The sequence below is a fragment of the Garra rufa genome, chromosome 25 (assembly GCF_049309525.1).
Source record: "Garra rufa chromosome 25, GarRuf1.0, whole genome shotgun sequence".
NCBI classification, from domain to species: domain Eukaryota; kingdom Metazoa; phylum Chordata; class Actinopteri; order Cypriniformes; family Cyprinidae; genus Garra; species Garra rufa.
The window spans coordinates 4,321,157-4,349,046 of NC_133385.1; the positions used below are offsets into that span (position 1 = coordinate 4,321,157).

At 25.6% G+C, this 27,890-nt stretch overlaps 1 protein-coding gene across 1 annotated transcript in view; it reads right to left on the reverse strand.

The window, feature by feature from the left end:
- Positions 1-352: 352 nt before the first annotated feature.
- Positions 353-27,890, reverse strand: part of spg11 (SPG11 vesicle trafficking associated, spatacsin) — an 81,692-nt gene continuing 54,154 nt past the window's right edge. The window contains exons 25-41 of the mRNA XM_073831839.1: positions 27,566-27,838; positions 27,288-27,488; positions 25,282-25,389; positions 25,027-25,195; positions 23,312-23,526; positions 20,740-20,889; positions 16,940-17,477; positions 15,014-15,159; positions 14,736-14,940; positions 11,647-11,784; positions 11,437-11,570; positions 11,232-11,339; positions 8,515-8,683; positions 8,306-8,382; positions 6,266-6,421; positions 2,936-3,087; positions 353-759 (exon numbers count right to left, since the gene is read on the reverse strand). Of these exons, the coding sequence (XP_073687940.1) occupies positions 579-759; positions 2,936-3,087; positions 6,266-6,421; positions 8,306-8,382; positions 8,515-8,683; positions 11,232-11,339; positions 11,437-11,570; positions 11,647-11,784; positions 14,736-14,940; positions 15,014-15,159; positions 16,940-17,477; positions 20,740-20,889; positions 23,312-23,526; positions 25,027-25,195; positions 25,282-25,389; positions 27,288-27,488; positions 27,566-27,838 (3,120 nt within the window). The 3' untranslated portion in view covers positions 353-578. The remainder of the gene's footprint in view (positions 760-2,935; positions 3,088-6,265; positions 6,422-8,305; positions 8,383-8,514; positions 8,684-11,231; positions 11,340-11,436; positions 11,571-11,646; positions 11,785-14,735; positions 14,941-15,013; positions 15,160-16,939; positions 17,478-20,739; positions 20,890-23,311; positions 23,527-25,026; positions 25,196-25,281; positions 25,390-27,287; positions 27,489-27,565; positions 27,839-27,890) is intronic.

A 27,890-nucleotide genomic window follows, 5' to 3' on the forward strand; every position in this document is an offset into this window, starting at 1 on the left:
AATTTAATAATTAAAACAAACAAAAACATGGATTTATATAAATATTAAATATATTAATAAATTAAATAATATTAATATAGTAACGTTTTAAAAAAGTTAATGTTATTAATAGTAATATTATAATATTTATAAAAAAAAATCTGGACAAAGCTGAAGCTCAGAAATAAAATCCATGTATGATTAAATGAATAAATATTAATTTAGAAAAAAAAAAAAAAAAAATATATATATATATATATATATATATATATATATATATATAGATATATATACATACACATATTATTTATATAAAAAAAATTGTGTCTCCACTATTAACCTTAGTACTAAAAATGCTTTTATTTTAGCGCTGTATAGTGCTGATGCACATCAAGACATAAACACAGACGTCTCAAAACTGTCAGAAATCACCTTTACTAGAAATAAATCAGAGAATTTAGTTTTGCTTTTTTTAGATATATCCATATATTCAAAATTCACAATTAAATACTGCATAGTTAGTGCAAAATTGATAATGTAAAGCGCTGTGGAGGCCATGTTAGTACAGACTGAGTTGTTTTTGGGGTGTTTTATAGGCGTCAGGTGCCCAGCCGGTCGTTCAGGTAGCTGTTGGTCTTGGAGTCCTGCAGCAGCATGTTGGCCACGTCCAGGAACTTGTGTTCGTAAGCCAGTTTGTAATGCGTGTAAACGTCCTCGCAGTAGGACAGAAGCTTCTTCAGATTCTGACTGGAGCTCGCCGGCGCTTTGTGATGACTCATTCTGACCAGAAACACATTCAAACAAATCAATCAATTCAAATCAACTCAATATGTACGTAAATATGCTTGGCAGAAAATAAAAAAACAGTTCTATGAATGCACACACGGACCAAAAAAAAATTACTAGACTGAATATTTATAACGTAAAACACCTTAAACTTAAAAATATATAACTTTGGCTACTAATAAAAATTATAAATAAATAAATAAAAAATCTAACATTGATTTATTTGTGAAGTATTTTATTATGCATCATTTAAAAAAAATTATTTTAAGATATTTAAATTTAAAGTGGTCATCTTAATCCATTGATCAAATACAATTAATATATTTATATATATAATTAAATATTTATATGTATATTATGTGCAAATCGTATTTGTCAAAAAAAAAAAAAGATATAATAAATCAATATGAAAATAAATAAAAATAAATTATATAAATTAATTAAGAAAGAAAGAAAGAAAGAAAATGAACCAATATGGAGATAAATAAGAATAATATAAATAAATTTGAATAAATAATGATAAAATAAATCAATATAAAAAATAAAAATAATATAAATAAATATAAAAATTAATTGCGATAAAATAAACCAATAAACCAATAATTTTATAGTAGAATTTGATTTTTGTGTATTATTTTATGACTTTAACAAAAATGTAATTTACAAATTTGACTAAAATTAACCAATTACGATCAAGTATTCCAGAAAGCTGGCTAATAATATAAAGCTCTTGCCATATCCAAACTGAACCATGTCTACAGTATTTTCACGGCATAAAATGCAGCAAAATATGAAGGGAAAAAATTATAAAAAAATAAATAAATAAATGAAGATAAAATATGAAAATAAATAAAAATAATATTATTAAAATAAACCAATATGAAAAAATATATAAATAAATAAACATGAAAATAAATAAATAAAGATATAATAAACCAATATAAAGAGAAATAAAAATAAATAATATAAATAAATTAAGAAAGAAAGAAAGAAAGAAAATGAACCAATATGGAGATAAATAAAAATAATATAAGTATGAAAATAATAAAATAAATGATAAAATAAATCGATAAAAAAATAAAATAAATAAATATAAAAATTAATTGTGATAAAATAAACCAATAAAACAACTTTAATAACAGAATTTGATTTTTGTATTATTTTGTGACTTAAAAAAATCATTTACATATTTTTGACTAAAATTAACCAATTATGAAGGAAAAAACTAATAAATGAAGATAAAATATGAAAATAAATAAATAAAAATAATAATAATAAAATAAATAAACCAACATTAAAAAAATATATATAAATAAATAAACATGAAAATAAATAAATAAAGATATAATAAACCAATATGAAGAGAAATAAAAATAAATAATATAAAAATAAATTAAGAAAGAAAGAAAGAAAATGAACCAATATGGAGATAAATAAAAATAATATAAATAAGTATGAAAATAATAAAATAAATAATGATAAAATCAATAAAAAAATAATATAAATAAATATAAAAAATTAATTGCGATAAAATAAACCAATAAAACAACTTTAATAACAAAATTTGATTTTTTTGTGTATTATTTTATGACTTAAAAAAAAAATTCATTTACATATTTTTGACTAAAATTAAACAATTATAAAGGAAAAAAACTAATAAATGAAGATAAAATATGAAAAAATAAATAAATAATAATAATAAAATAAATAAACCAATATTAAAAAATATATATAAATAAATAAACATGAAAATAAATAAATAAAGATATAAACCAATATGAAGAGAAAAAAAAGAAAAAAAAAAAAGAAAAAAAAAAAGAACCAATATGGAGATAAATAAAAATAATATAAATAAGTATGGAAATAATAAAATAAATAAATAATGATAAAATAAATCAATATAAAAAAATTAAAATAAAAATATGAAAATAAATTGCGATAAAATAAACCACTAAAACAATAATTGTTGATTTTTGTGTATTATTTTATGACTTTGAATTGACTAAAATTAACCAATTACGATCAAGTATTCCAGAAAGCTGGCTAATAATGTAAAGCTCTTGCCATATTCAAACTGAACACATTACCAGCGTACCAGAATCAGATGAATATCCTCACAAAAATAACATAAGCACACAATGAGTTCTAGCCTGGAGTGACTTGAGCTCACTTCTTGGAGATGTCCTCGAACAGACCGGCGCTGAGCGCTCTGTGCCGCTTGAACTCCTCCAGGTAGACGAACTCTCCTCGGAGAATCACCTTCTGATAGAGGAGCTCGGCCCAGTCCGGACTGTAGTCGTACGCTTCGGCCAACACAAAGACCTGCCACAGAGAAAACCACAGCAATGAGTTTAATAAATCACAGTCCTGCGGTTTTCACGGTAATGTACTCTCCAAATGTCACATTACACTGCTGCTCACTCGATTAATCACTAGATGTTGCTCTTACAATAAAAATAAAAAAAAATTATGAAAATAATAAAATAAATAACAATAAAATAAACCAGTATAAAAATAAAATCTATAATATAAATAAATAAATTTGAAAATAAATATAAATAAATTGTGATAAAATAAAGCAATATGAGGACAAATAAAAAACAATAGAAATAAATGTATATGAAAATAAATTAAAAAGATGAATAAAAATTTATGAAAAAATAAGCAATAGATAAATAGATGAATAGTAATAAAATAAATAATGATAAAATAAACTAATCAGGGTTTCTGCAGATATGAACAAGTGAAATTTAAGACTTTTTAAGACCTTTTTAATACCACCTTATATGAAATTTAAGACCGAACCTGTAATGGAAATAGATATTATATTACATGCACACATGTAATATTTAATGTGTTTAATGTAAAAAGTAAACATAATTTCATGGCTGTCATAAATTAAATTTATTACTACAATATACAGTGAACTTTTCATATCAGCAGATACTATTCCACACAAAATATCCCCATAAAAGTACCACTAGAAATATCTGATGTAAAAAAAAAATCTGAAGCAATATTTTCATCAGTGCTCTATTAGCTTTTACATCTTAAATCTGCATATTTGATTTACCTTTATAAAGGCCTTTTTTTTTACTTTTGAAATGTATGCATTACCTTTGAAATTTATTTTATGAATTCATCAATAAATTCTAAATGGCTGTTAGCAGTGAGATTACACAATTTACACTGCAAAATTAAAAGTGAGATTAATGTTTTAAATACATTTATTGATTTATAAATATATTAATTAGAAATGTTGGGTGTGGAGGCATACTTTTAAACACACTAAACTACCAGCAGGTGGCGGTAAGTCACTTCATGAGCGAGTTATTTCAACTGATTCGAGCAAAACGCTGAATCATAGCAAAATGTTGCTAGGAGAATGCTTCTGCTAATGTTGCATATTGTCTAATATGTAAGTAACTACTTGACAAACTACTTTTTTATTGAGCTAAAATTAATGTAACATTTGTAATTGTGAGAATTTTCAGCAAAAAGCTCACTTGGTATATTACTGAACTGTATCATGTTATAAATAAACTATACATTTGAAATTTTTACCTCAGTGTGTTTCTTTAGAGTGCTGTTACATTCATTTGTTTTAAAGTATGTCACAAATAGACCAGAAATACACTATCCATTATCAATTTCTGTTTAAGTTGAATGTATTAAAATATAAATCTTTCTTGCCTTTCGATGCTTCGCTAGTTGTTTTTGTCACTTCAGTTTTAATCAGGCGGTTTGTTCAGTCGGGCAAGTAAAAAAAAAAAACATTTTAAAAGTATTTCGAAGGCTGGTGGTCAGCTAGCTTGACCTATATTTCTTATTATTATTGATAACATTATATACAGAAAAAGGTCGTTTGACCTGTATTCTGCTACTGCGATTCTGTCTGAAGACGCAGTAACTTCCACAGGGGGAGAAAAAAATCTAGTTGTTAGCAACTGGCCTTAGCCAAGCCTTATATTCAGTTTTTTCAAGCTAAGTATCGCTAAACTTGCACTTCCCCATAGCTAAAAAGTTAAATCCATTTTACTTCTGCGGTACAATCCGAGAGAGACTCACGCCAATAACAGAAAGCTGATTGGCTATTGCATGCTGGTCTCATTTGTAGTTTAAATACAGCAAATTATATTTGGAATTGTGAAATAAAGAACTACAACACCACGGGAACAACAAAAAGATAATTTAAATGAATATTAGAGGTAGCGTTACATGGACATCGGAAAAATAAGACCTGTGTAAAATTATTTAAGACCTAGAACAACGAATTTAAGACTTTTTAAGGCCTAAAATTTTGATTTTTAAATTTTAGACTTTTTAAGACCCCGCGGAAACCCTGACTAATACGAGGAGAAATAAAAATAAAGAATAGAAATGTATATAAAAAATAAAAATAAATTAGAAAGATAATGATTAAAAATACTTTATGGGGAGAAGCGAAATAGGCAAAAGATGGATAGATAATAGAAATATATATATATATATATATATATATATATATATATATATATAAATTAATAAATAAATAGGAAGATGAATAAAAATAATTTATGAAAAGAAAAGCCATAGATGGATAAAATAAATAATATAAATAAATATGAAAATAATAAAATAAATGATAAAATAAACCAATATTAAAATAGAAATGTATAATATAAATAAATAAATATAAAAATAAATATAAATAAATTGTGATAAAATAAAGCAATGAGGACAAACAACAAAAAGCAATAGAAATAAATATATATGAAAATAAATAAGATACAAATAATTTATGAAAAGAAATAAGCAATAGATAAATAGATAGAAATAGATAGAGATAATAAAATAAATAAATAAATTAATTAATAATGATAAAATAAACTAATAGAAATATATATGAAAATAAATAAATTAGAAAGATAATGATTAAAAATACTTTATGAAGAGGTGCGAAATAGGCAAAAGATAGATATAAACCTATATGAAGAGAAATAAAAATAAATAATATAAAGAAAGAAAGATATGAAGAGAAATAAAAATAATTTAAATAAATAAATATGAAAATAAATAGAAATAAATTGTGATAAAATAAAGCAATATGAGGACAAATAAAAATAAACAATAGAAATAAATATATATGAAAATAAATAACATTATTAATAAAAAATAATTTCTGAAAAGAAATAAGCAATAGATGATACATAGATGGATGGATAGATAGATATCCAAATAAATATAAAGACAAATAAAATAATAGAAATAAATAAACCAATATGAAAATAAAATAAATAAATATGAAGAGAAATAAATAATGAAATAAATCAGATGAAGAAAAATGAGAGAAATAAGAAATAGATGACAGACAGACAGACGGATTGCTTTTTTAAAAGCAGTGTGAACATCTCGCTAAACATCTCCTTCATGTGTCACACAAAAGAAATTAAGTGATGAAGTGCATCCTGAGCTCAGTGTTTCTAAGTGAATGAGCACAGACTCAGTGTTGAAGTGAAACCTGGTAACAGCGCGGTAAAGACACGATGGTGCTGTGCAGCTCCGCCGGCGGCAGGTTGATGACGCGCTGCTCCTGTCCGTGATTCAGGAAGTGCAGCTGAAGGGTCACCAGTTTGGCCAGTTTGACACATTTCACAGCCTGACGCACACAAGAGTCCTGAAAACACACACACTTATTACTATCATGAAAGTAAGATTGTTAAAGATGTGTATTATGAAAGTATACAGATTCATTTTTATGTCATATTGATATTAAAGGAATTAAAGCAGTGGTTCTCAACATGCAGACTTCCAAAGCAGCCTTGAGGATTTTCACTGATTTAAATTAAGCTAAAAATCTGTAAAAAGATATGCTATTTAACAGTAATTCACCTCGTCAACAACTATTTTTTTCAACTTAAAAAATAAAATATTACAAAATAAAATTAATTTATTTTAACAAATAAAATAAAGCATTAAAATAAGCTAAAACAACAAGCACAAAATATCAGGATATTTATTTTACAGTAATTCACCCCCTTTATAACAATTTTCTTCAAGTAAATAAATAAAATAAATAATTTAAAAAAATAATTTACATAAAAATAAAACATTAAAATAAGCTAAAACAACAACAAAAAGAAATCAATATATTTTACAGTAATTTACCCCCTCAACCTTTTTTTTTGTCCGAATAAATAAAATATATAAAAAAATTATTTAAATACAAATAAAATAAAGCATTAAAAAATTTAATTAATTTAAATAAAAAAATAAAGCAATAGAGTAAGCTAAAACAACAACAACAAAAAACAAGATATTTATTTTACAGTAATTCACCCTCTCACAACTATTTTTTCAACTAAATAAATAAAATATAAAAAAAATGAAATTAATTTAAATAAAAATAAAATAAAGCATTAAAATAAGCAAAAAAAAATTAAGATATTTATTTTAGAGTAATTCACCCCCTCAAAAACTTTTTTTTTCAAATAAATAAATAAAATATTAAAAAATAAAATGAATTTAAATACAAATAAAAAATAAAGCATAAACATGAGCTAAAACAACAACAACAAAAAGAAATCAAGATATTTTTTTTTACAGTAATTCACCCCCTCAACAACTATTTTTTAAATAAATAAATAAAATAAAATATTAAAAAATTTAATTTAAATACAAATAAAGCATTAAACTAAGCTAAAATAACAACAAAAAGTAAGATATTTATTTTACAGTAATTCACTCCCTCAACAACTTTTTCTTTCAACTAAATAAATACAATAAAAATATTTAAAAAATAAAATTAATTTAAATAAAAATAAAATCAAATAAAGCATTAAAATAAGCTAAAACAACAACAACAAAATCAAGATGTTTATTTTACATATAATTATTTTAAATAATAAATAAATAAATAAATAAATAAAATTAAATTTAATTTATTAATCTTGTTAAAACATGATCAACTAAAAAAGTTTGTTTGCTTATAATTTTATGCCATTACTACAATATATATTATCATGGTGGAAACATGTACGTTATTTCTTCTTCTTATTTTATTTACAAATATTTAACTCAAAAAAGACACCACTGACCAAATACAATCAAGTTTTAATCACTATATTAATGCAATTATATTTATATCACATAATAACAAAATAACATCTGAACTTAAATTTATATTTCATCACTTTTTTAATTTAATTTACAAACAGCTGAAGAGAAATAATTGAATTAACAAATAACAGAAGGGGAAATAAATAAACATAATACAAAATAAAAATACACTGTATGTGTCAAAATGACAGATTTTTATTTTATGCCAAAAATCATTAGGATATGAAGTAAAAATCATGTTCCGTGAAGATATTTTGTGAATTTCCTACCGTAAATATATTAAAAAGTAATATTTGATTAGTAATATGCATTGCTAATAACTTCATTTGGACAACTTTAAAAGCGATTTTCTCAATATTTAGATTTTTTGCACCCTCAGATTCCAGGTTTTCAAATGATCCATTTACAGATTATACAGATTTTAGGATCAATGTAAAAATACCTTCGAATAGCTCTCAGCGGCGTCTTTCAGTAAAGTCAGGACCTTCACTAGAGCTTTTTTCAGATCTGGCGTGATCGCTGTCATCAGAGACACAAACAAACAACCAACTTCAGCCTTAACAAGTTCAATTATCATATTCAAATCCATTCATTGGAGCAATAAGCAATAAACACAGTCATTCTCATTTGCATCTGATAGAGTTTTCTCACCCCAGGGCTGAGACTCGATGATTTTGAGCTGCGTTCGCGCCGCTGCCTCGTGGTTTTCTCCGATCTCTCGGCGCATGCTGAAACACAGAGCCACCATGTTGTGCTTCTCGCTGTCGCCAGGCAGACAACGCTTGATGTAGTCCAACAGAGCCGTCTTCAGCTGGACGTTCTGGAACACACACACACACTCTTTCAGATCTGAATGTGTTGGACATTTACTCACAGAGTCAGAAAATACAGGGAAATCTCTCAATGACTTTGCTTCACAGGAATAAATTACACTTTAAAACACATTCCGATAGAAAACAGTTATTTTTATTTCAGAATATAACTGCTTTTAATGCATTTTTAACCCTCTGGGCCTCCTCATTAAGGGGTCACACTTGGCTCCCTCGCGGTCAAAAGTGACCGAAGCCTTAAAAAGTAACTTTTTTTCTTCTTCAGGAAAATCAATTAAATATATTTTTGTTCAATAATATTTTGTAATTATTATTTAGAATTTTGAGCATTTTTTATGAATCTATGCAATATTTATACAGTTTTAAGGAGCAATTTTTTCCCAGTAGATTTATATTTTATATTATATTTTTTAATTAATTATGTATTTATTATTTTTCAATAAATACAACATTTCACATTTAAATAGAGTAAAAGCATTTAAAATCCATTTTTTTTAAGTGAAAATTGCACCATCTAGTGGCATAAAAAATAAAAACTTGTGTAATGCCAGGTAAACTCCTGTATCTCCCTATATACATATATACAGGGGCTTTGGGATTCCTATTGTTTTTTTTTTCTTTTTATTGTTTCTTCATTTTATTAGGCTTTGCATTTAGAAATATATTCAGACATTCTAAAAGAAAAAATTTGGCAAGGTTTAGATATTTTTTTGATTGGATAAATATCAGTTTTTGCATTTTTCTGCTTATTTCTGTGTGTCTGTGTGTGTGTGTGTGTGTGCGCGCGTGTGTGTGCGTGTGTGTGTCAGTTCTGTATTTTTGTTATTTTAGAGTGTCAGCCCTTGCTTGCTGAACACTTCTTTTCAGCACAGTTGCTCATTTGTAGCTTGTATTACCAAAAGATTATCTGAATTATCACATTTTTTCGTATTTCCCATTCATTTCCTATGTCGGTCATTTTTGACCGCGAAGGAGCCAAGTGTGACTATTTTTTTTTTGACCCTTTAACATATCCGAATCATGTCACTGATTTTTTTTTGTACTCACATAGCTAATGCAACAAAAGTCACCAAGTGTCATCTCATTCTGATGAAACTACGATTTTTAAAAATTCAAAACATAAAATTTTTCGGTCAAAAATGACCGAAGAGGCCCAGAGGGAAAAAATCTTTTGACGTGAAACTTTTAGATGTTATTGTATATAGCAGTGTGAAACTATATATAAAAAGCTTTTACACTGCAATATTGTGTGAATACAGCTTACTTTGAAGATAACGTGTATTTTTTTCCTCCTATTTTTGAAAAATTTCTTGAAATTTTGAGTTTATATATCTCTGTTTAGACTGTTTACACCACAATTTTGACTTTCTTGAAGATCTTGCAATAATTTTGACATTTTTTCTAGCAAATCTGACTTTATATCTCACAATTCTGAGTTTATATCTCATAATTTTGACATTTTTCCTCACAATTTTGAGTTTATATCTTGCAATTGTGACTTTATATCTCATAACTGGACTTTTTCTAGCAAATCTGACTTCATATCTAACAATTCTGAGTTTATATCTCATAAATTTGACTTTTCCCCCTCACAATTCTGACTTTATATCTTGCAATTGTGAGTTTATATCTCACTTTCTTTTTCTTACATCTAACTTTTTTCTTTACAGTTCTGAGTTTATATCTTGCAACTTTAATTTTCTTCAAATTCTGACTGTATTTCTCACAAATTTGACTTTTTTCCTTAAAGTTTAGACTTTTTCACAATTCTGAGCTTATATCTTGCAATTTTGAGCTCATGTCTCATAATTTTCTTGCAGTTCTGAGTTTGCATCTCACAATTTTGACATTTTTCCTCACAAATCTGAGTTTATTATAGGTAGACTGCAACTTTTCATCTCGCAATTCTAACTTTTCTTCTCAGAACTTCTTAGTTTATATCTATAATTTAGGATTTATATTTAAATTGCAAAAAAAAAGTCAGAATTCTAAGATAAAGTTTTATGTGTGACCCTGGACCACAAAACCAGTCTTAAGTTGCTGGGGTATATTTGTAGCAATAGCCAAAAATACATTGCATGGGTCAAAATTATTGATTTTTCTTTTATGCCAAAAATCATTAAGAAATTAAGTAAAGTTCATGTTCCATGAAGATTTTTTGTAAAATTCCTACTGTAAATATATCAAAATGTAATTTTTGATTAGTAATATGCATTGTGAAGAACTTAATTTGGACAACTTTAAAGGTGATTTTCTCAGTATTTTGATTATTTTCCATCCTCAGATTCCAGATTTTCAAATAGATGTATCTCGGCCAAATATTGTCCTATCCTAACAAACCATACATCAATAGAAAGCTTATTTATTGAGCTTTCATATGATGTATACATCTCAGTTTTGTCAAATTTAACCTTATGACTGGTTTTGTCATCCACGGTCACATATATTACTGCCCTTTGGTGCAAACCAGCTTCCAAAGCTTCTCGTCCTGCATATTTCAGTATTTTGTATGAAATGCATTGCCACTGGATCTCTCACCGACTCGACTTTCTTCCTCAGCAGCATCTCGAAGCGATGGTTCTGATGGAGCAGGTCAAAGATGTAGGTCATTTCATTGTACCTGCCGATGCCCGTGAGGAGACGCACCTGCGGAGAGACCAACGTAAAATGATTGTCAATGACTCTGACTCAGACGGATTGCTGAATGAATGATTCAGAGGTTTCCTGGCCTTCATGAACTCACCAGGAGTCCGTAACCGTCTCCGTGAGCCAGGTGTGTGTGACTCAGGTGTCTGGCCACCTGCAGGACCCTCACGATTCCCTCCATGTTACAGGTGAGACTGAAGCAGTCGTGAGCCAAAATCAAGATCTCCACAGCTGCACACAGACAGATGATTCACTTAACATTTACATTTATCATCACTTTATATAATACTGAGCGGTTTATACTCACTGCAGCTGAGCTCTGACAGCGGGACGGTCGGGATGCTGTCCAGCAGTTCGGTTCCCACCAGGTTTGGGTCTCCACACAGTTTGGCCAGCTGGAGGAACGTCTCTCTCCCGTCGGCCGGACCGTACATCAGACGCTCTCCTGAACACAGACAGACATTGCTTAGTCTGACCGCTGTAAGCGTGTAAAGACATGTCTAATGTTACAAGAGAATCTGCATATATGAGACTGATTTCTGAAGGGTCATGTGACACTGAAGACTGGAGTAATGATGCTGAAAATTCAGCTTTGCGTCACTGGGAAAAAATTTGCATTTTACAATGGAGCCACATAGAAAAAATATATTTCAAATTGTAATAATATTTCACTGTATTTTACTTTATTTTTGATCAAATTAATTATTTCTTTCAAGAGATTTCTTCAAAAAACAAAAGAGAGAAAAATCCGAGCTTTTGAACCGTAGTGTTTGTATTTGTGTGAAAGTATCATAAAGTTTTTATAACAGAGAATTGCAATGTACTTAAAATAAAACCACAAAAATATGCTTACTATTGAAAATAAAATAAACATGAATTAAAATATAATAAAATATAAAAAATAACTACAAGTAAAACTAAAAAACTAGGTAGACGTATTAAGATAAACTAATAAAAACCAAATTATTAAAACTTAAAATAAAGACCGAAACAAATAAAATGAAAACAGAAAATATTTTTAAACATTTAAACAAACAAATACCAATTTAAAATTGAAAAGAAAACAAAACTAAAATAAAACGAAAATGTGAACATAAAATTTAAATCAAAATACATAATATATTAAAAAATTAAGTGAAAATAGAAAATGTAAAAATAAAAATTTCTTTAAAATAAAAAAAAACAAACAAATGATAAATTTAAGAAAACAAAATACAAATATAAAACAACAACAAATCACATAAATACAATAAACAAAAAACTTAAAATTAAAATTAAAACTACAAATACTACATTAAATAAAAATTGAAAAAGAAAACTAAAAATTTAAATGGAAGAAAAAAAATAAAAATGTGAAACTAAAATTAAAACAGAAAATACAAAAAAAGAAAACTGAAAATATAAAATTAAAACAAAAGATATAAAAAAGTAAAAAAAAAAAAAAAAATTAAAAAGTAAAACTAAAATTAAAACAAAAAAATACAAAAATTAAAAAAAAAAAACATAAAATTAAAACTGAAGGAAAACGATAAAAATGAACCCCAAAAATGTAAAACTAAAACTAAAACAAGTTTCATTTTATTTTAACAGAACAGAATAAAACAAAAAACAGCAAAAAAAAAAAACTAAAATAAAATAAATATGAAAACAGAAAATATAAAATAAAACCCCAAAATGTGATACTAGAATTTAAATGAAAAAAAAAAAAAAATCAAATAAACATTTTAATTTAAAACCCAAAAATGTGAAACTAAAATAAAACTGAAAAAATAAAAAAGGAAACAAAATTAAAACTGAAGGAAAACAATAAAAATGAACCCCAAAAATGTAAAATTAAAATTAAAACAAGTTTCATTTTATTAACAGAACAGAATAAAACAAAAAAACAGGAAAAAACTAAAATAAAATGAATATGAAAACAGAAAATATAAAATAAAACCCCAAAATGTGATACTAGAATTTAAATGAAAAAAACAACAACAACTAAATATCAAATTGAAATAGAAGATATAAACATTTTAATTTAAAACCCAAAAATGTGAAACTAAAATAAAACTGAAAAAATTAAAAATAAAAATTAAAAATAGAAAATTAAAACTGAAGGAAAACAATAAAAATGACCCCCAAAAATGTAAAATTAAAATTAAAACAAGTTTCATTTTATTTTAACAGAGCAGAATAAAACAAAAAAAAAAAACAGGAAAAAAACTCAAATAAAATAAATATGAAAACAGAAAATATAAAATAAAACCCCAAAATGTGATACTAGAATTTAAATGAAAAAAAAAAAAAAATCAAATTAAAATAGAAGATATTAACATTGTAATTTCACAACCCAAAAATGTGAAACTAAAATAAAACTGAAAAAAATAAAAATGTAAAAAAAGGAAACTAAATTAAAACTGAAGGAAAACAATAAAAATGAAATCCAAAAATGTAAAATTAAAATTAAAACAAGTTTCATTTTATTTTAACAGAACAGAATAAAACAAAAAAACAGGAAAAAAAAACCTCAAATAAATTAAATATGAAAACAGAAAATACAAAATAAAACCCCAAAATGTGATACTAGAATTTAAATGAAAAAAAAAAAAAATCAAATTAAAATAGAAGATATAAACTTTTTAATTTAAAACCCAAAAATGTGAAACTAAAATAAAACTGAATAAAAATTAAAAAAGAAACAAATTTAAAACTGAAGGAAAACAATAAAAATGGACCCCAAAAATGTACAATTAAAATTAAAACAAGTTTCATTTTATTTTAACAGAACAGAAAAGAATAAAACAAAAAAACAGGAAAAAAACTAAAATAAAAAACCCAAAATGTGATACTAGAATTTAAATGAAAAAAAAAAAAATCAAAATAAAATAGAAGATATAAACTTTTTAATTTAAAACCCAAAAATGTGAAACTAAAATAAAACTGAATAAAAATTAAAAAAGAAACAAATTTAAAACTGAAGGAAAACAATAAAAATGGACCCCAAAAATGTACAATTAAAATTAAAACAAGTTTCATTTTATTTTAACAGAACAGAAAAGAATAAAACAAAAAAACAGGAAAAAAACTAAAATAAAAAACCCAAAATGTGATACTAGAATTTAAATGAAAAAAAAAAAAAAAAATTATATATATATATATATATATATATATATATATATCAAATTAAAATAGAAGATATAAACATTTTAATTTAAAACCCAAAAATGTGAAGCTAAAATTAAAATGAAAACAGAAAAAATAAAAAAATAAAACATAGAAAAACAAAATAAAAAAAAATTAAAAAAAAGTGGAAACAAACAAAAAACAAAAAAGAATCAGAGGCACTTCTAGTCGTTTTGGGGCCATCATATTTATAAAAGCACTATTACTGCAATCAATCTGATTTCTCACCGGTGTCTCCCTCCTGAGACGAGGCGAGCAAACCCTCCAGCACAGCGGTGGAGATGAGGCGAGCGACGGCGTCGGGCTGCAGACCCTGAACGCTGATGAAGGCCTGAGCGCGTTTGTAGCGGTCCGACTGCTGCGAGAGCAGAACCTTCTTCAGAACCGCCTCGGGCTCCTCCGACGAGATCTGAGCGTAAGAGCACTGCAGCTCCTGCACACAGACACACGTCTGACCATTCACCCACGTCAACACACTCCTGCACTGTTCTACAGACGTTACGCACCTTGGAGAGCTCATACAGACTCAGCACTTGTTTGCAGTAACTCTTGCCGTTGCAGCACTGATCCACAAGCTGCTTGAGCTGAACCAGGACCTGATCGTCCGGAGACGGCACCACCACGAATGACGACAGGCTGCTCATGCTGGGAGCTTCAGAAACAACACAACATCCACAGAATCAACTCTCAGACCATAACAACAGAGTCTGGCGTTAGCAGGTTAAACTAGGTTTTTACTACTACGTTTCAGTATTGAATAAAAATTCCAAGTAATAATTTGCCATTAACAAGCTAACAAAATGGCTAAAAAACAGAAATACAAGAAACACTAATCACTATATCAATATATTTTTAAAGATACGTTTCAGTATTGAATAAAATTAAGAAAATCTAGTGTTGCACCACAAGAATAAATTACATTTGAAAATATATTCACATAGAAAATAACTACTTTAAATTGGAATAATTTTTCACAATATTACTGATTTTATTGTATTTTTGTAAAATATAATATTATTAATAATAAAATAGTATTTTTTATTGGATTAAACTAGGTTTTTAATAATACGTTTCAGAATTGCATAAAAATTAAGAAAATTCGGCATTGCATCACAAGAGTAAATTACATTTTAAAATATATTCACATAGAAAATAACTACTTTAAATTGTTATAACTTTCTACAATATTACTGATTTTATTGTATTTTTTTGAAAATTTTATTATAATAATAATACAAATTGTAATACATAAAATTGTATTTTTTATTGGATTAAACTAGGTTTTTAATAATAATAATACGTTTCAGAATTGAATAAACATTGCAATGAATAATTAGCCGTTAACAAGCTAACAAAATAGCTAATAAAACAGAAATATTGGAAACACTAATGAAAAGTTGTTTTTTTAACTTTTAGTATTTATATGTAGTATTTTAGTATTTGTGTGCATTTGATTAAACTATATTTGTAAGGATACGTTTCAGTATTAGATAAAATTAAGAAAATCTAGCATTGCATCACAAAAATTTATTACATTTTAAAATACATTCATATAGAAAATAACTACTTTAAATTGTAATAATATTTCACAATATTACAGATTTTATTGTATTTTTGTTTTAGTAAATATAATAATAATAATAATAATAATAAAATAGTAGTTTTTCATTGGATTACACTTTATTATTAAAGTTTTTAATAATATGTTTCAGTATCAAAAATAAATTTTAAAATATATTCATATAGAAAATAACTACTTTAATTGTAATAATATTTCACAATATTACAGATTTTAGTGTTAAATATAATAATAATAATGAACTGTTTAAAGATACGTTTCAGTATTGAATAAAATTAAGAAAATCTAGCATTGACATAAATAACTATTTTAAACTGTAATAATATTTCACTTTATTATTATTATTGTAATATGTCACTATAAAATATAATTCTGAAGTTAAATTATTATTAGTGTAATTATTACAATTATTAGTAACACAAAAATAAAACAAGCACCAATGCAAAACTTCACTGTAAAATAAACACCTAACACTTAAGAATATACAATTATTATTATTATTATTATTATTACAATAAATATTACCAAAAAAAAAAAAAAAAAATCAACAATGCAAAACTTCACTGTAAAATAAACATCTAACACTTAAGAATATATGATAAAAATAATAAAAATATTAATAATTATTATTATTGTAATTATTACTATTATTAATATTATTATTATTATTATTACTACAATAATTATTATTATCAAAAATCTAATAACTATTTTAGACTGCAATAATATTTCACTTTGTTATTTTTGATCAAATAAATACTATACAATTTATTTGATCAAAATGTAATTAAGTACTAACATTTCCCAACTAGAAATGCCATATTTGACCAAAATGATGATAAAAATCCCTCACATGATGGTAAACTGCGTCTGGTTTCTCCATCAGGACTGTGAAGTTCCAGCTGCAGCTCTCCGCTCGCCAAACCACGGCACTTCAGAACCAGCCACACGTCTTTGTGAAACAGACCGAAATATCGGCACACGCGGCTCGCTTCGTTCACACCGCCCTCGTCCAGCAGCTGACAAACTAGAGCGGCCAAAGCCTTGCGCTCCTCTCCTGACAGCACGCAGTCGTCTTCTGCCGCCGGGAGCCCGTCCAGACTCAAATGCACAGGGTCGTCCAGAGCGGCCATTCTGGAGAAGGAAAACTCCTTGAGGAGGTTTTGGAAGGAGTCTTCGGAGAGGGCCGAGGGGGCGAAGAGACTCTCGCGCTCCAGAGCCGTGTGCAGCACCAGCCAGCGGATGCGACTCTGCCACTGACGCTTCTCTAATTCGGACAGACGCGGGACGGGCGGAGGAGGCTCACGATGGGACAGCCAGTGACCCGCCAGACCCAACAACAGACAGCGCTCCTGCAGATGAACCAGCTCTGAATCGGACTCCAACGGCTCCTGAGTGGGACAACATGAGATTTAATAATGCTGAGAAACAAAGCTTTCTGTAAAATATAATAATAATAATAATAATGATAATAATAATAATAATAATATTTATTATTATTACCAAAAAATCGAACAAAAAATAGCATTGTAATATTTCACTTTAAAATAAAATTATTAAATTACTATTATTATTATTATTATTATTATTATAATTATTAGTAACAAAAAAAACACACAAAAAAACTGTAAAATAAATAACACTTAAGCATATACAATATTAATAATATTTATTATTATTATTACAATTATTATTATTACCAAAAAAATCTAACTAAATAATTACTTTTGTAAAATGTCATTATAAAATATAATTCTAAAGTTAAATTATTATTAGTGTTATTATTACAATTATTAGTAACACACAAATAAACAAAACAAGCACCAATGCAAAACTTCACTGTGAAATAAACACCTAACACTGAAAAATTTACAATAATAATAATAATAATAATAATAATATATTATTATTATTATTATTATTATTATTATTACAATAATTATTACCAAAAAATCTAAGAAAATAATTAGCATTGTAATATTTCACTATAAAATAAAATTATTAAATTCTTAATATTATTATTATTATAATTATTAGTAACAAAAAACAAAAAAAACTGTAAAATAAATAACACTTAAGCAAATACAATATTAATAATATTTATTATTATTACAATTATTATTATTACCAAAAAATCTAACTAAATAATTACTATTGTAATATGTCACTATAAAATATAATTCTAAAGTTAAATTATTATTAGTGTTATTATTACAATTATTAGTAACACACAAATAAACAAAACAAGCACCAATGCAAAACTTCACTGTAAAATAAACACCTAACACTGAAAAATATACAATAATAATAATAATAATAATAATAATAATAATAATAATATTATTATTTATTATTATTACCAAAAAATCTAACAAAACAAATAGCATTGTAATATTTCACTTTCAAATAAAATTATTAAATTCTTAATATTATTATTATAATAATTATTAGTAACAAAAAAAACTGTCAAATAAATAACACTTAAGCATATACAATATTAATATTTATTATTATTATTACAATTATTATTATTACCAAAAAAATCTAACTAAATAATTTCTATTGTAATATGTCACTATAAAATATAATTCTAAAGTTAAATTATTATTAGTGTAATTATTACAATTATTAGTAACACAAAAATAAACAAAACAAGCACCAATGCAAAACTTCACTGTGAAATAAACACCTAACACTAAAAAATATATAATAATAATAATAATAATAATATATTATTATTACAATAATTATTACAAAAAATCTAAGAAAATAATTAGCATTGTAATATTTCACTTTCAAATAAAATTATTAAATTCTTAATATTATTATTATTATTATAATAATTATTAGTAACAAAAAACAAAAAAACTGTAAAATAAATAACACTTAAGCAAATACATTATTAATAATATTTATTATTATTACAATTATTATTATTACCAAAAAATCGAACTAAATAATTACTACTGTAATATCTCACTATAAAATATATTTCTAAAGTTAAATTATTATTAGTGTAATTATTACAATTATTAGTAACACAAAAATAAACAAAACAAGCACCAATGCAAAACTTCACTGTAAAATAAACACCTAACACTGAAAAATATATAATAATAATAATAATAATAATAATATTATTTATTATTATTACCAAAAAATCTAACAAAAAAATAGCATTGTAATATTTCACTTTAAAATAAAATTATTAAATTATTAATATTATTAATATCATTATTATAATTATTAGTAACAAAAAAAAACACACAAAAAAAACTGTAAAATAAATAACACTTAAGCATATACAATATTAATAATATTTATTATTATTATTACAATTATTATTATTACCAAAAAAATCTAACTAAATAATTTCTATTGTAATATCTCACTATAAAATATAATTCTAAAGTTAAATTATTATTAGTGTTATTATTACAATTATTAGTAACACACAAATAAAGAAAACAAGCACCAATGCAAAACTTCACTGTAAAATAAACACCTAACACTGAAAAATATACAACAACAATAATAATAATAATAATATTATTATTTATTATTATTACCAAAAAATCTAACAAAACAAATAGCATTGTAATATTTCACTTTCAAATAAAATTATTAAATTCTTAATATTATTATTATAATAATTATTAGTAACAAAAAAGTAAAATAAATAACACTTAAGCATATACAATATTAATAATATTTATTATTATTATTACAATTATTATTATTACCAAAAAAATCTAACTAAATAATTACTATTGTAATGTCACTAAAAATATAATTCTGAAGTTAAATTATTATTAGTGTAATTATTACAATTATTAGTAACACACAAATAAACAAAACAAGCACCAATGCAAAACTTCACTGTGAAATAAACACCTAACACTTAAGAATATACAATTATTATTATTATTATTATTATTATTATTATTAGTTATTATTATAACAATAAATATTATTACCAAAAAAAAATCAACAATGCAAAACTTCACTGTATAATAAACATCTAACACTTAAGAATATACAATAATAATAATAATTATTATTATTATTATAACAATAAATATTACCAAAAAACAAATCAACAATGCAAGATTTCACTGTAAAATAAACATCTAACATTTAACAATACATGATAAAAATAATAAAAATAATAATAATAATTATTATTATTGTAATTACTATTATTATTATTACTACAATAATTATTATCAAAAATCTACACAAAATAATTACCATTGTAAAATTTCACTGTAGAATAAAATTGTAATGCTTAAGAAATGATTATTATTCCAATAATTATGACTACCAAAAAATAAAACAAAATAAATCACCAATGTAAGACTTCACTGTAAAATCAACATCTAACGCTTAAGAATATATGATAAAAAAAATTATAATTAGGATTATTTTTATTATTATTATTTTTGTAAATATTGCTATTACTAATATTATTACTACAATAATTTATCATTATGATCAAAAATTACACAATATAATTACCTATTGTAAAAATTCATGGCAGAATAAAATTATATTATAATGTTTTTGTATGTCTGTAATAGTATTTTAAGGTGAAAAGGGACATGAGACAGAATGAGATGCATTAGAAAGTTAGAAAGGCTGGTAAAGTCTCACCTCGGCCTGAGACAGGAAGTAGTGACTGGCCGCCTCGGGCTGGACGCGATCCGTCTCCAGCTGCTCATGGCATCTCCTCCAAAAGGCCAGCCGCGTCTCCTGTCTCTCCCACTGACGCTTCTGCTTATGAGCTACCAGATCTCGCTGGAGCTGTTCGAGGTTTGAGGAAAAAAGAGGAAACAAGCTTCTCGTTTAGCACTCCTATAGTCGTTTATAATGTTTTTCAAAGGTCCACATGTGCCATCCTGGGAAACTTTGAGTTTTGGAGGTAATTTCATAACTTCAGGGCTTGGCAAAATGTGGCCAAAAAACAACAAACAAACAAAAAACTGATTATATATTAATTGGATAATAATAATAATAATAATAATAATAATAATAATAATGATTATCATTATTACTATTTAAAAAAATGATAGTATTGTAATATTTTACTGCAAAACAAAAATAACTTAAGAAAAAAAACAACAACAATTTGCTGTAAAATAAAAATAATTAAGAAAAAAATAAAGCTATTATTATTATTATTATTATTATTATTATTATAATATTACTAAAAATAAACAATGTTAGTATTATAATATTTTACAGTAAAACAAAAATAATTTAAGGAGAATAATCCTATTATTAAAATAAAACTAAATAACAGCTTGCTGTAAAATACAAATTAACAATTTAAAAAACATTTTTATTATTATAAGTTTTTTAATTATGAAATTTTGTATTTTACAGCAAACTGTTATTATTACTAAAAACAAAAATGATATTACCATTGTAGTATGTTACTGTAAAACAAAAATGATTTACTAATTATTAAAAACATAAGAAAAACATAACATTTTAAAAATGAATAATTAAAAAAATAAATGTGAAAAAAATCTATTAAGAAAAAAAAAATAATAATAAAATGATTATTATTATTACTACTAAAAATCAAACATATCAATATTGTAATATTTCACTGTGAAATAAAATCGAATACTTAGAATAATAATGTTATTTTTAATTTTATTAGTAAGACATTATTGTAGGTATTCGATTTAATAATAATAAATTATATAATAAAATAATAATAATTTTATTATTTTTTTCTTAAGATTTTTTATATAGAAATTTCACAAAATATTACAATATAATTGTATAATTTTATTAATATTTGAATGACATTAGTTTCTTAACTATTTAATTTTATTTCAGTGAAATTACAATATTGATATGTTTGATTTTACTAGTAATAATAATAATTTTATTTTTATTATTATTATTATTATTATTATTTTCTTGTCAAGAATTTTTTTCATATTGAAATGATACAATAATAATGTTGTTTAATTTTATTAATATTAAGACATTATTTTTTATCATTTCAATATGAAAAAAAATCTTCATAAAAAACAAAATAATAATAGTAATAATAATAATAATAAATAACAATAATAACAACAAATATTACTAATATTATTATTTTCTTATCAAGTTTTTTTAACATAACACCAATATTGTAATATTTCACTGTGCAATAAAATTGAATACTTAAGAAAATAATCATGTCTTCTTAATTTGAATAAAATGAAACATATATTACATTATATAACATTATTACTGTAATATTTTGTAAAATTTTAATGTGAAAAAAATCTGATAGTTAATAAATAAATAATAACAAAAATAAAAATGATTTTTGTTCTCATTATTATTACAAATAAAAATAAATAATGTAATTAAAATAAAAACGTCTATAATATATAAGTCTATAAAAACTAATATTTAAGAGAAATAATAAGAAAAACAATTTTAAAGGATAACTATTGCCTTATATATAAAAGCATAATTACGACAAACGAGCCGTTTTTGAGATTGACCGTGATTTCGTTTTGTGGTCAATGGCTGGTGAATGGGAGTCGATCTCCGAATGCGAGGATGGATAGCTCCTAAAGCATATTTCCATATAAATGCACGGCTAATTCGTTGTTTTGTCGCAAGTGAAAAACAATATTAACCTTCTAGTTGTAAAAAGAGCCTCATATAAGCCTAATATTTCGTCCTATGGAGTCCATTCATTCGCATTCGGAGATGGACACTTCTTGACTGGCAAGACGACTGCGAGCAGAAACCCAAACAGTGAAAGTGAGTTGTTCAAAACCTTTCTTTTTAGTAAACTCTGTGTACACAAACAATGTTCTCAATGCTGGAGTTCATGTGTAGAGACCCAGGCGATACTTCGAGCAAAGTTTCATGTGTCGAGTCTTCTTAGTGTTGGAAAAATATCGATTTTGATGCGCTCAAAGTTATGCCCCTAGTTCTCCCATTGACCGGCCATTGACCACAAAACTAAATCACGGTCAATCTCAAAAACGGCTCGTTTGTCGTAATTATGCTTTTAGATATAAGTTTGTCTCGTTTACAGTAAAAAAAAAAAAAAAAAAACCAGCCCAGGTTGCATTTTGGCAATAGTTATCCTTTCATATATAGTACAACTGTGAAAAATGACTATATCTAAATTATTTCTGCCTTAATTCACAATTTCAAATGTGCAACTTTATTTTGGCAGGTCGCTGTGGCGGTTACTGACCTCATTTATGATCAGGCAGTCGATGGGCAGCTCGGCCAGCTGAGCCACTTTCCTGGCCTGCGTGAAAAGGCTGATCTCCTGCAGCTCCTGCATGATCCTCCTGCACTCGTCCTGCAGGCCGGCGCTGGAATAATCGTCCAGCAGATGCGCAGACAGCGGCACAGGAGTGTCCGACAACACCTGACTCAACTGACTCAGCTTCTTAAAGTCAGGACCTGCACCAAACACAACACAGTCATTTTCATTTTATTTTTACATTTTCTGTTTTCAATTTATTATTATTATTTTTTAATACTTTTAGTTTTCCATTTCATTTTTAGGGTTTTAGTAATTTTAGTAATTTACAAAAAAAATTAAATCTTGTTAGTTTTTTTTTTTATTTGTTAAAAACATTTGTTACTTGTAATTTTACTTTCACTTTTTTTATTTTCACAAATTTTATGTTTTTATTTTTTACATTTTTGTTAGATTTTGTTTTTATTCAAAATTTTATCTGTTCTGTTTTTATTTTCATTTCTTATATTTTCTGTTTTCATTTTTTTTTTTTTTTACATTTTTTTCAGTTTTTATTTTAACTTGTAATTTTTATTATTTTTAATAAATAATTTTAAATGTAGTTTTTATTTTATTTTTTCTATTTTCAGTTTTCTTTTTTATTTTATTTTCTATTTTCTGTTTTCTTATTAATTTTTAAGCTTTGTTTTATGTTTTTGTCATTTATTATTACTTCTTTCTTTATGTCTAAATAGTGTTATAGTTTTATTTTTATTAGATTTTGATTTTATTAGATTTAGTTTCTTTTAATATTTAATATTTTATGTTTTAATTTTAATTTTAGATAGTCAGATTTTTATTTTAATGTTTTTTATTTTCCATTTTATTTTTTATTCATTTTTTTATTTTCGGTTTTCCTATTAATTTTTAAGATTAATTTTTTTGTTATTTTTTAATTCGTATTTTTCTTATGTCTAAATAAATGTTATAGTTTTTTTTTTAATTTAAAGTTCTTAAGTTAGTTCAGTTCTTTTTTTTTAATTAATTTTCATTTTACTTTAGATTTTGTTTCTCTTCATTTTTTTATATTTTCAGTTTTCATTTTATTTCGAGATTTTCAGTTTTTTAATGTTTTACATTTTCAGGTTTTTTTTAAATCATTTTCTTTGTTCTTATTTGCTTTCCTTTTTAATTTTAAGATACGTTTTTTTTTTGTTGTTGTTATTTTCTATTTTTTTTATTTAGTTTTATTTTATTTGAAGTATTTTTTATGGTTCATGTAACTTTTTTACGATTTTAGTTTTAGTTCTACCTAACAACAATAACCCTAATTTACAGAATATTGCACTTTCCCATGATAAAAAAATCATTTTTTATGTTCTTATTGATAATAGTCAGAAATGTTTCCTGAGCAGCAAATCGGCATATTAGAATGATTTCTGAAAGATCATGTGACACTGAAGACTGGAGCAACGATGATAAAAATTCAGCTTTGATCACAGAAATAAATTACATTTTACAATATATTGGCATAGAGAAAAGTTATTTCAAATTGCAATAATATTTCACAATTTTACTGACTATTTTTTTATTTAAATAATGCAACCTTGGTGAGCAGAAGAGTCTTCTTTTAAAACATCATTCTACATTTTTTCCAATGCAAATGAGGACTCTTATAAATATGGTTTAGAGCTAAAAACGATGGTGAATTTCAGTCTGACCGTTGGATTTGAGCAGTCTCTCCATGTCCACCAGCAGCTGAAGCAGACGGCGCAGCTCATATTGAGTCCTGCTCTGTTTCAGGAGCGTCAGCAGCAGAACCGAAGCCTGAGCCTCGACCCACTGGACCGGCAGCACGTCTGAACTCAACACCACACTGCTGCTCCGCAACTAAACACACAACCACAAAAACAGACAACAAGGGTTAACACTGAAAACCAGCAGACGGGGAAAGAAAGAAACCTGAGTGACATTACATTGAGCAAACACTTCTGGAAGTCCAGCAGTTTGTCTTTGGCTCGCTGATAGTCTTTGTAGTCCGAGCAGAACTCATACATGTGCAGCATGTAAATCAGCGGAGACTCCTGCAACAAAATAAACAGACATATATGAAATAAAACTAATAATTTTCCTTCACAGTGTATTTTTTAATACTTTTATTGATCAAGGATGCATTAAATTGATCAAAAGTCCAAATCCAACGGTCAGACTGAAATTCGGGATTGTTTTTAGCTCTAAACCATATTTATAAGAGTCCACATTTGCAATGGAAAAAATGTAGAATAATGTTTTAAAAGAAGACTCTTCTGCTCACCAAGGTTGCATTATTTAAATAAAAAAATAGTCAGTAAAATTGTGAAATATTATTACAATTTAAAATAACTTTTCTCTATGCCAATATACTGTAAAATGTAATTTATTTCTGTGATCAAAGCTGAATTTTTATCATCATTGCTACATTGCTTGTGTTTAGGCATTTATAATGTGACAAAAAATTTCCATCTCGAATAATTGCTCATGATTTCCACAAAAATATGAAGCGGCTTAACTTTTTTCATCCTAATACATTATATTACAATAAACATTAAAGTACATCAGTGTTTTTAGAGTGAAACTAAAACTATTAAAAATTATTTTTGTTAATTGAAAAAAAACCCAGCTGAAATAAAATCCTTAAACTTACATCAGAAATAGAAAAGGAACTGAAATAAAATGGTTTGATGTCGTACTAAAATGACAAAGTAAAATAAATATAGTTTATAAAAGTTTAATAAACTTTTAGAGTTCAAAATACTAATAATATTGAATGTCAATAATACTAAAATGACACCGAACAACATATTTATGTTACTTAATGTGCCACCTGTGTAAGTCAATTACCTAATTAAAATGGTAATTAAATAAATAAAATAAATAAATAAAAACACACACACACACACACACACACATATATACATATATATATATAATATATAAATGTGTATGTGTGTGTGTGTGTGTGTGTGTGTGTGTGTATATATATATATCCTGAACTACAAATGTAAAAACATTAAGTACTACAATTACTAAAACATAAAAAAAGAAATGAATTTAATATAATATTAATAAATACAAATTAAAGCCAAACAGAAACTTAACTTGTTAAATGTTCTCCATTCCATATATATATATAGAGAGAGTTATTTTGTATTAACTGTTTTCCTTTTAATTTAAATTTTCTTTTGTCAGTTTTACTTTTTTTACATTTTCATTTTTTATTTTAGTTTTGTATTTTCTGTTTTCCTTTTAACGTTTTTACGTTTTGTTTTATGTTTCTGTAATTTCTTTTTCTTTTTTTTTCTTTAATTAAGTCTATATTAAAACAATTCATAAAATACATCTAATATAATATTAATAAATAAAAATTAAAGCCAAACAGAAATAAAAACTAATAAAAATTATTTGTTTGTGTTTTTGTCATTTTTATTAAAAAGAAAAAAACTTTTTTTTATATATTTTATGTTTTCTTTCTAATTTTGGTTTTCTGTTTTATTAACTTTTTATATTTTCTGTTTTTTTTTTACATGTTCTGTTTTCATTTTATTTTTTCAGTTTTTATTTTCTTTTCTTTTATTTGTTTTACGTTTTTGTCATTTTTTATTAGTTTTTTCTTTAATTATGTCTAATAAATGACATTATAATATATACATAATACTAAAATATTAATAATCTAAAATGTGTATATATATATATATATATATATATATAATGTATAATAATAATAATATTATATATATATATATAATATTGACATTTTATTAAACAAAATCTAAAACATTAGTATTAATTTATAATATAATATAATATAACAAAAAATAAGTACTAATAAAGTTTGTGAATGAGAGGAAATACGATGCTTAAATTTGAGTTAGAAACTTGTAAAGAGTTAGGTCTTTGAAATTAAGCTGAAATAAACTAAATGACCAATCAGAGAGTCTCTTACCCTCTGAAACAGCTGGAATCCACGAATCAGAGGCCTGATCTTGCTCCTGCACAGGAGTGTCTTCCACAAGACGGAGAGATCGTGGAGGTTCCACACGTGATGGGCGGGGCTCTCGTGGATGTGGGCGGTGGCTTCCTCAGTGACATCATCACCGACAGACGTCAGGATCCACACGCAGAGACACTGAAGCAGCTCCGCCCCCTGTCAATCAAACCACACATGTGTCAAACACACAGCAGCTGAAGCTCATCTCTCAGATCTTACAGTCAAGCACAGACCTGATGACAGGCCGCCAGCACGGACAGAGCAGGACTGCGCTGACGGACCGCTTCGGACAGCAGAAACCTCCAGGGACTGGGCTTCTCCTGGCTCTCAAGCAGCACCTGGAAGAGCTCTCTGGGGGGTTCGGGGCTCTCGTCTCGGGGAAGAGCGCTTCTGATGACCCCCTGATCCTCCAGAGCCTGATGGGAGCTTGTTGGATGAAGATCTTGGAATGCCAGGGAAATGTGGGTCTGCAGAGCTGGACTGAAACTGGCTGCCAGAGATCTGACCTGGACCAGCCAACACAAATATAGAAAGTTAAAAGCTTGTGTTATCAGAAAT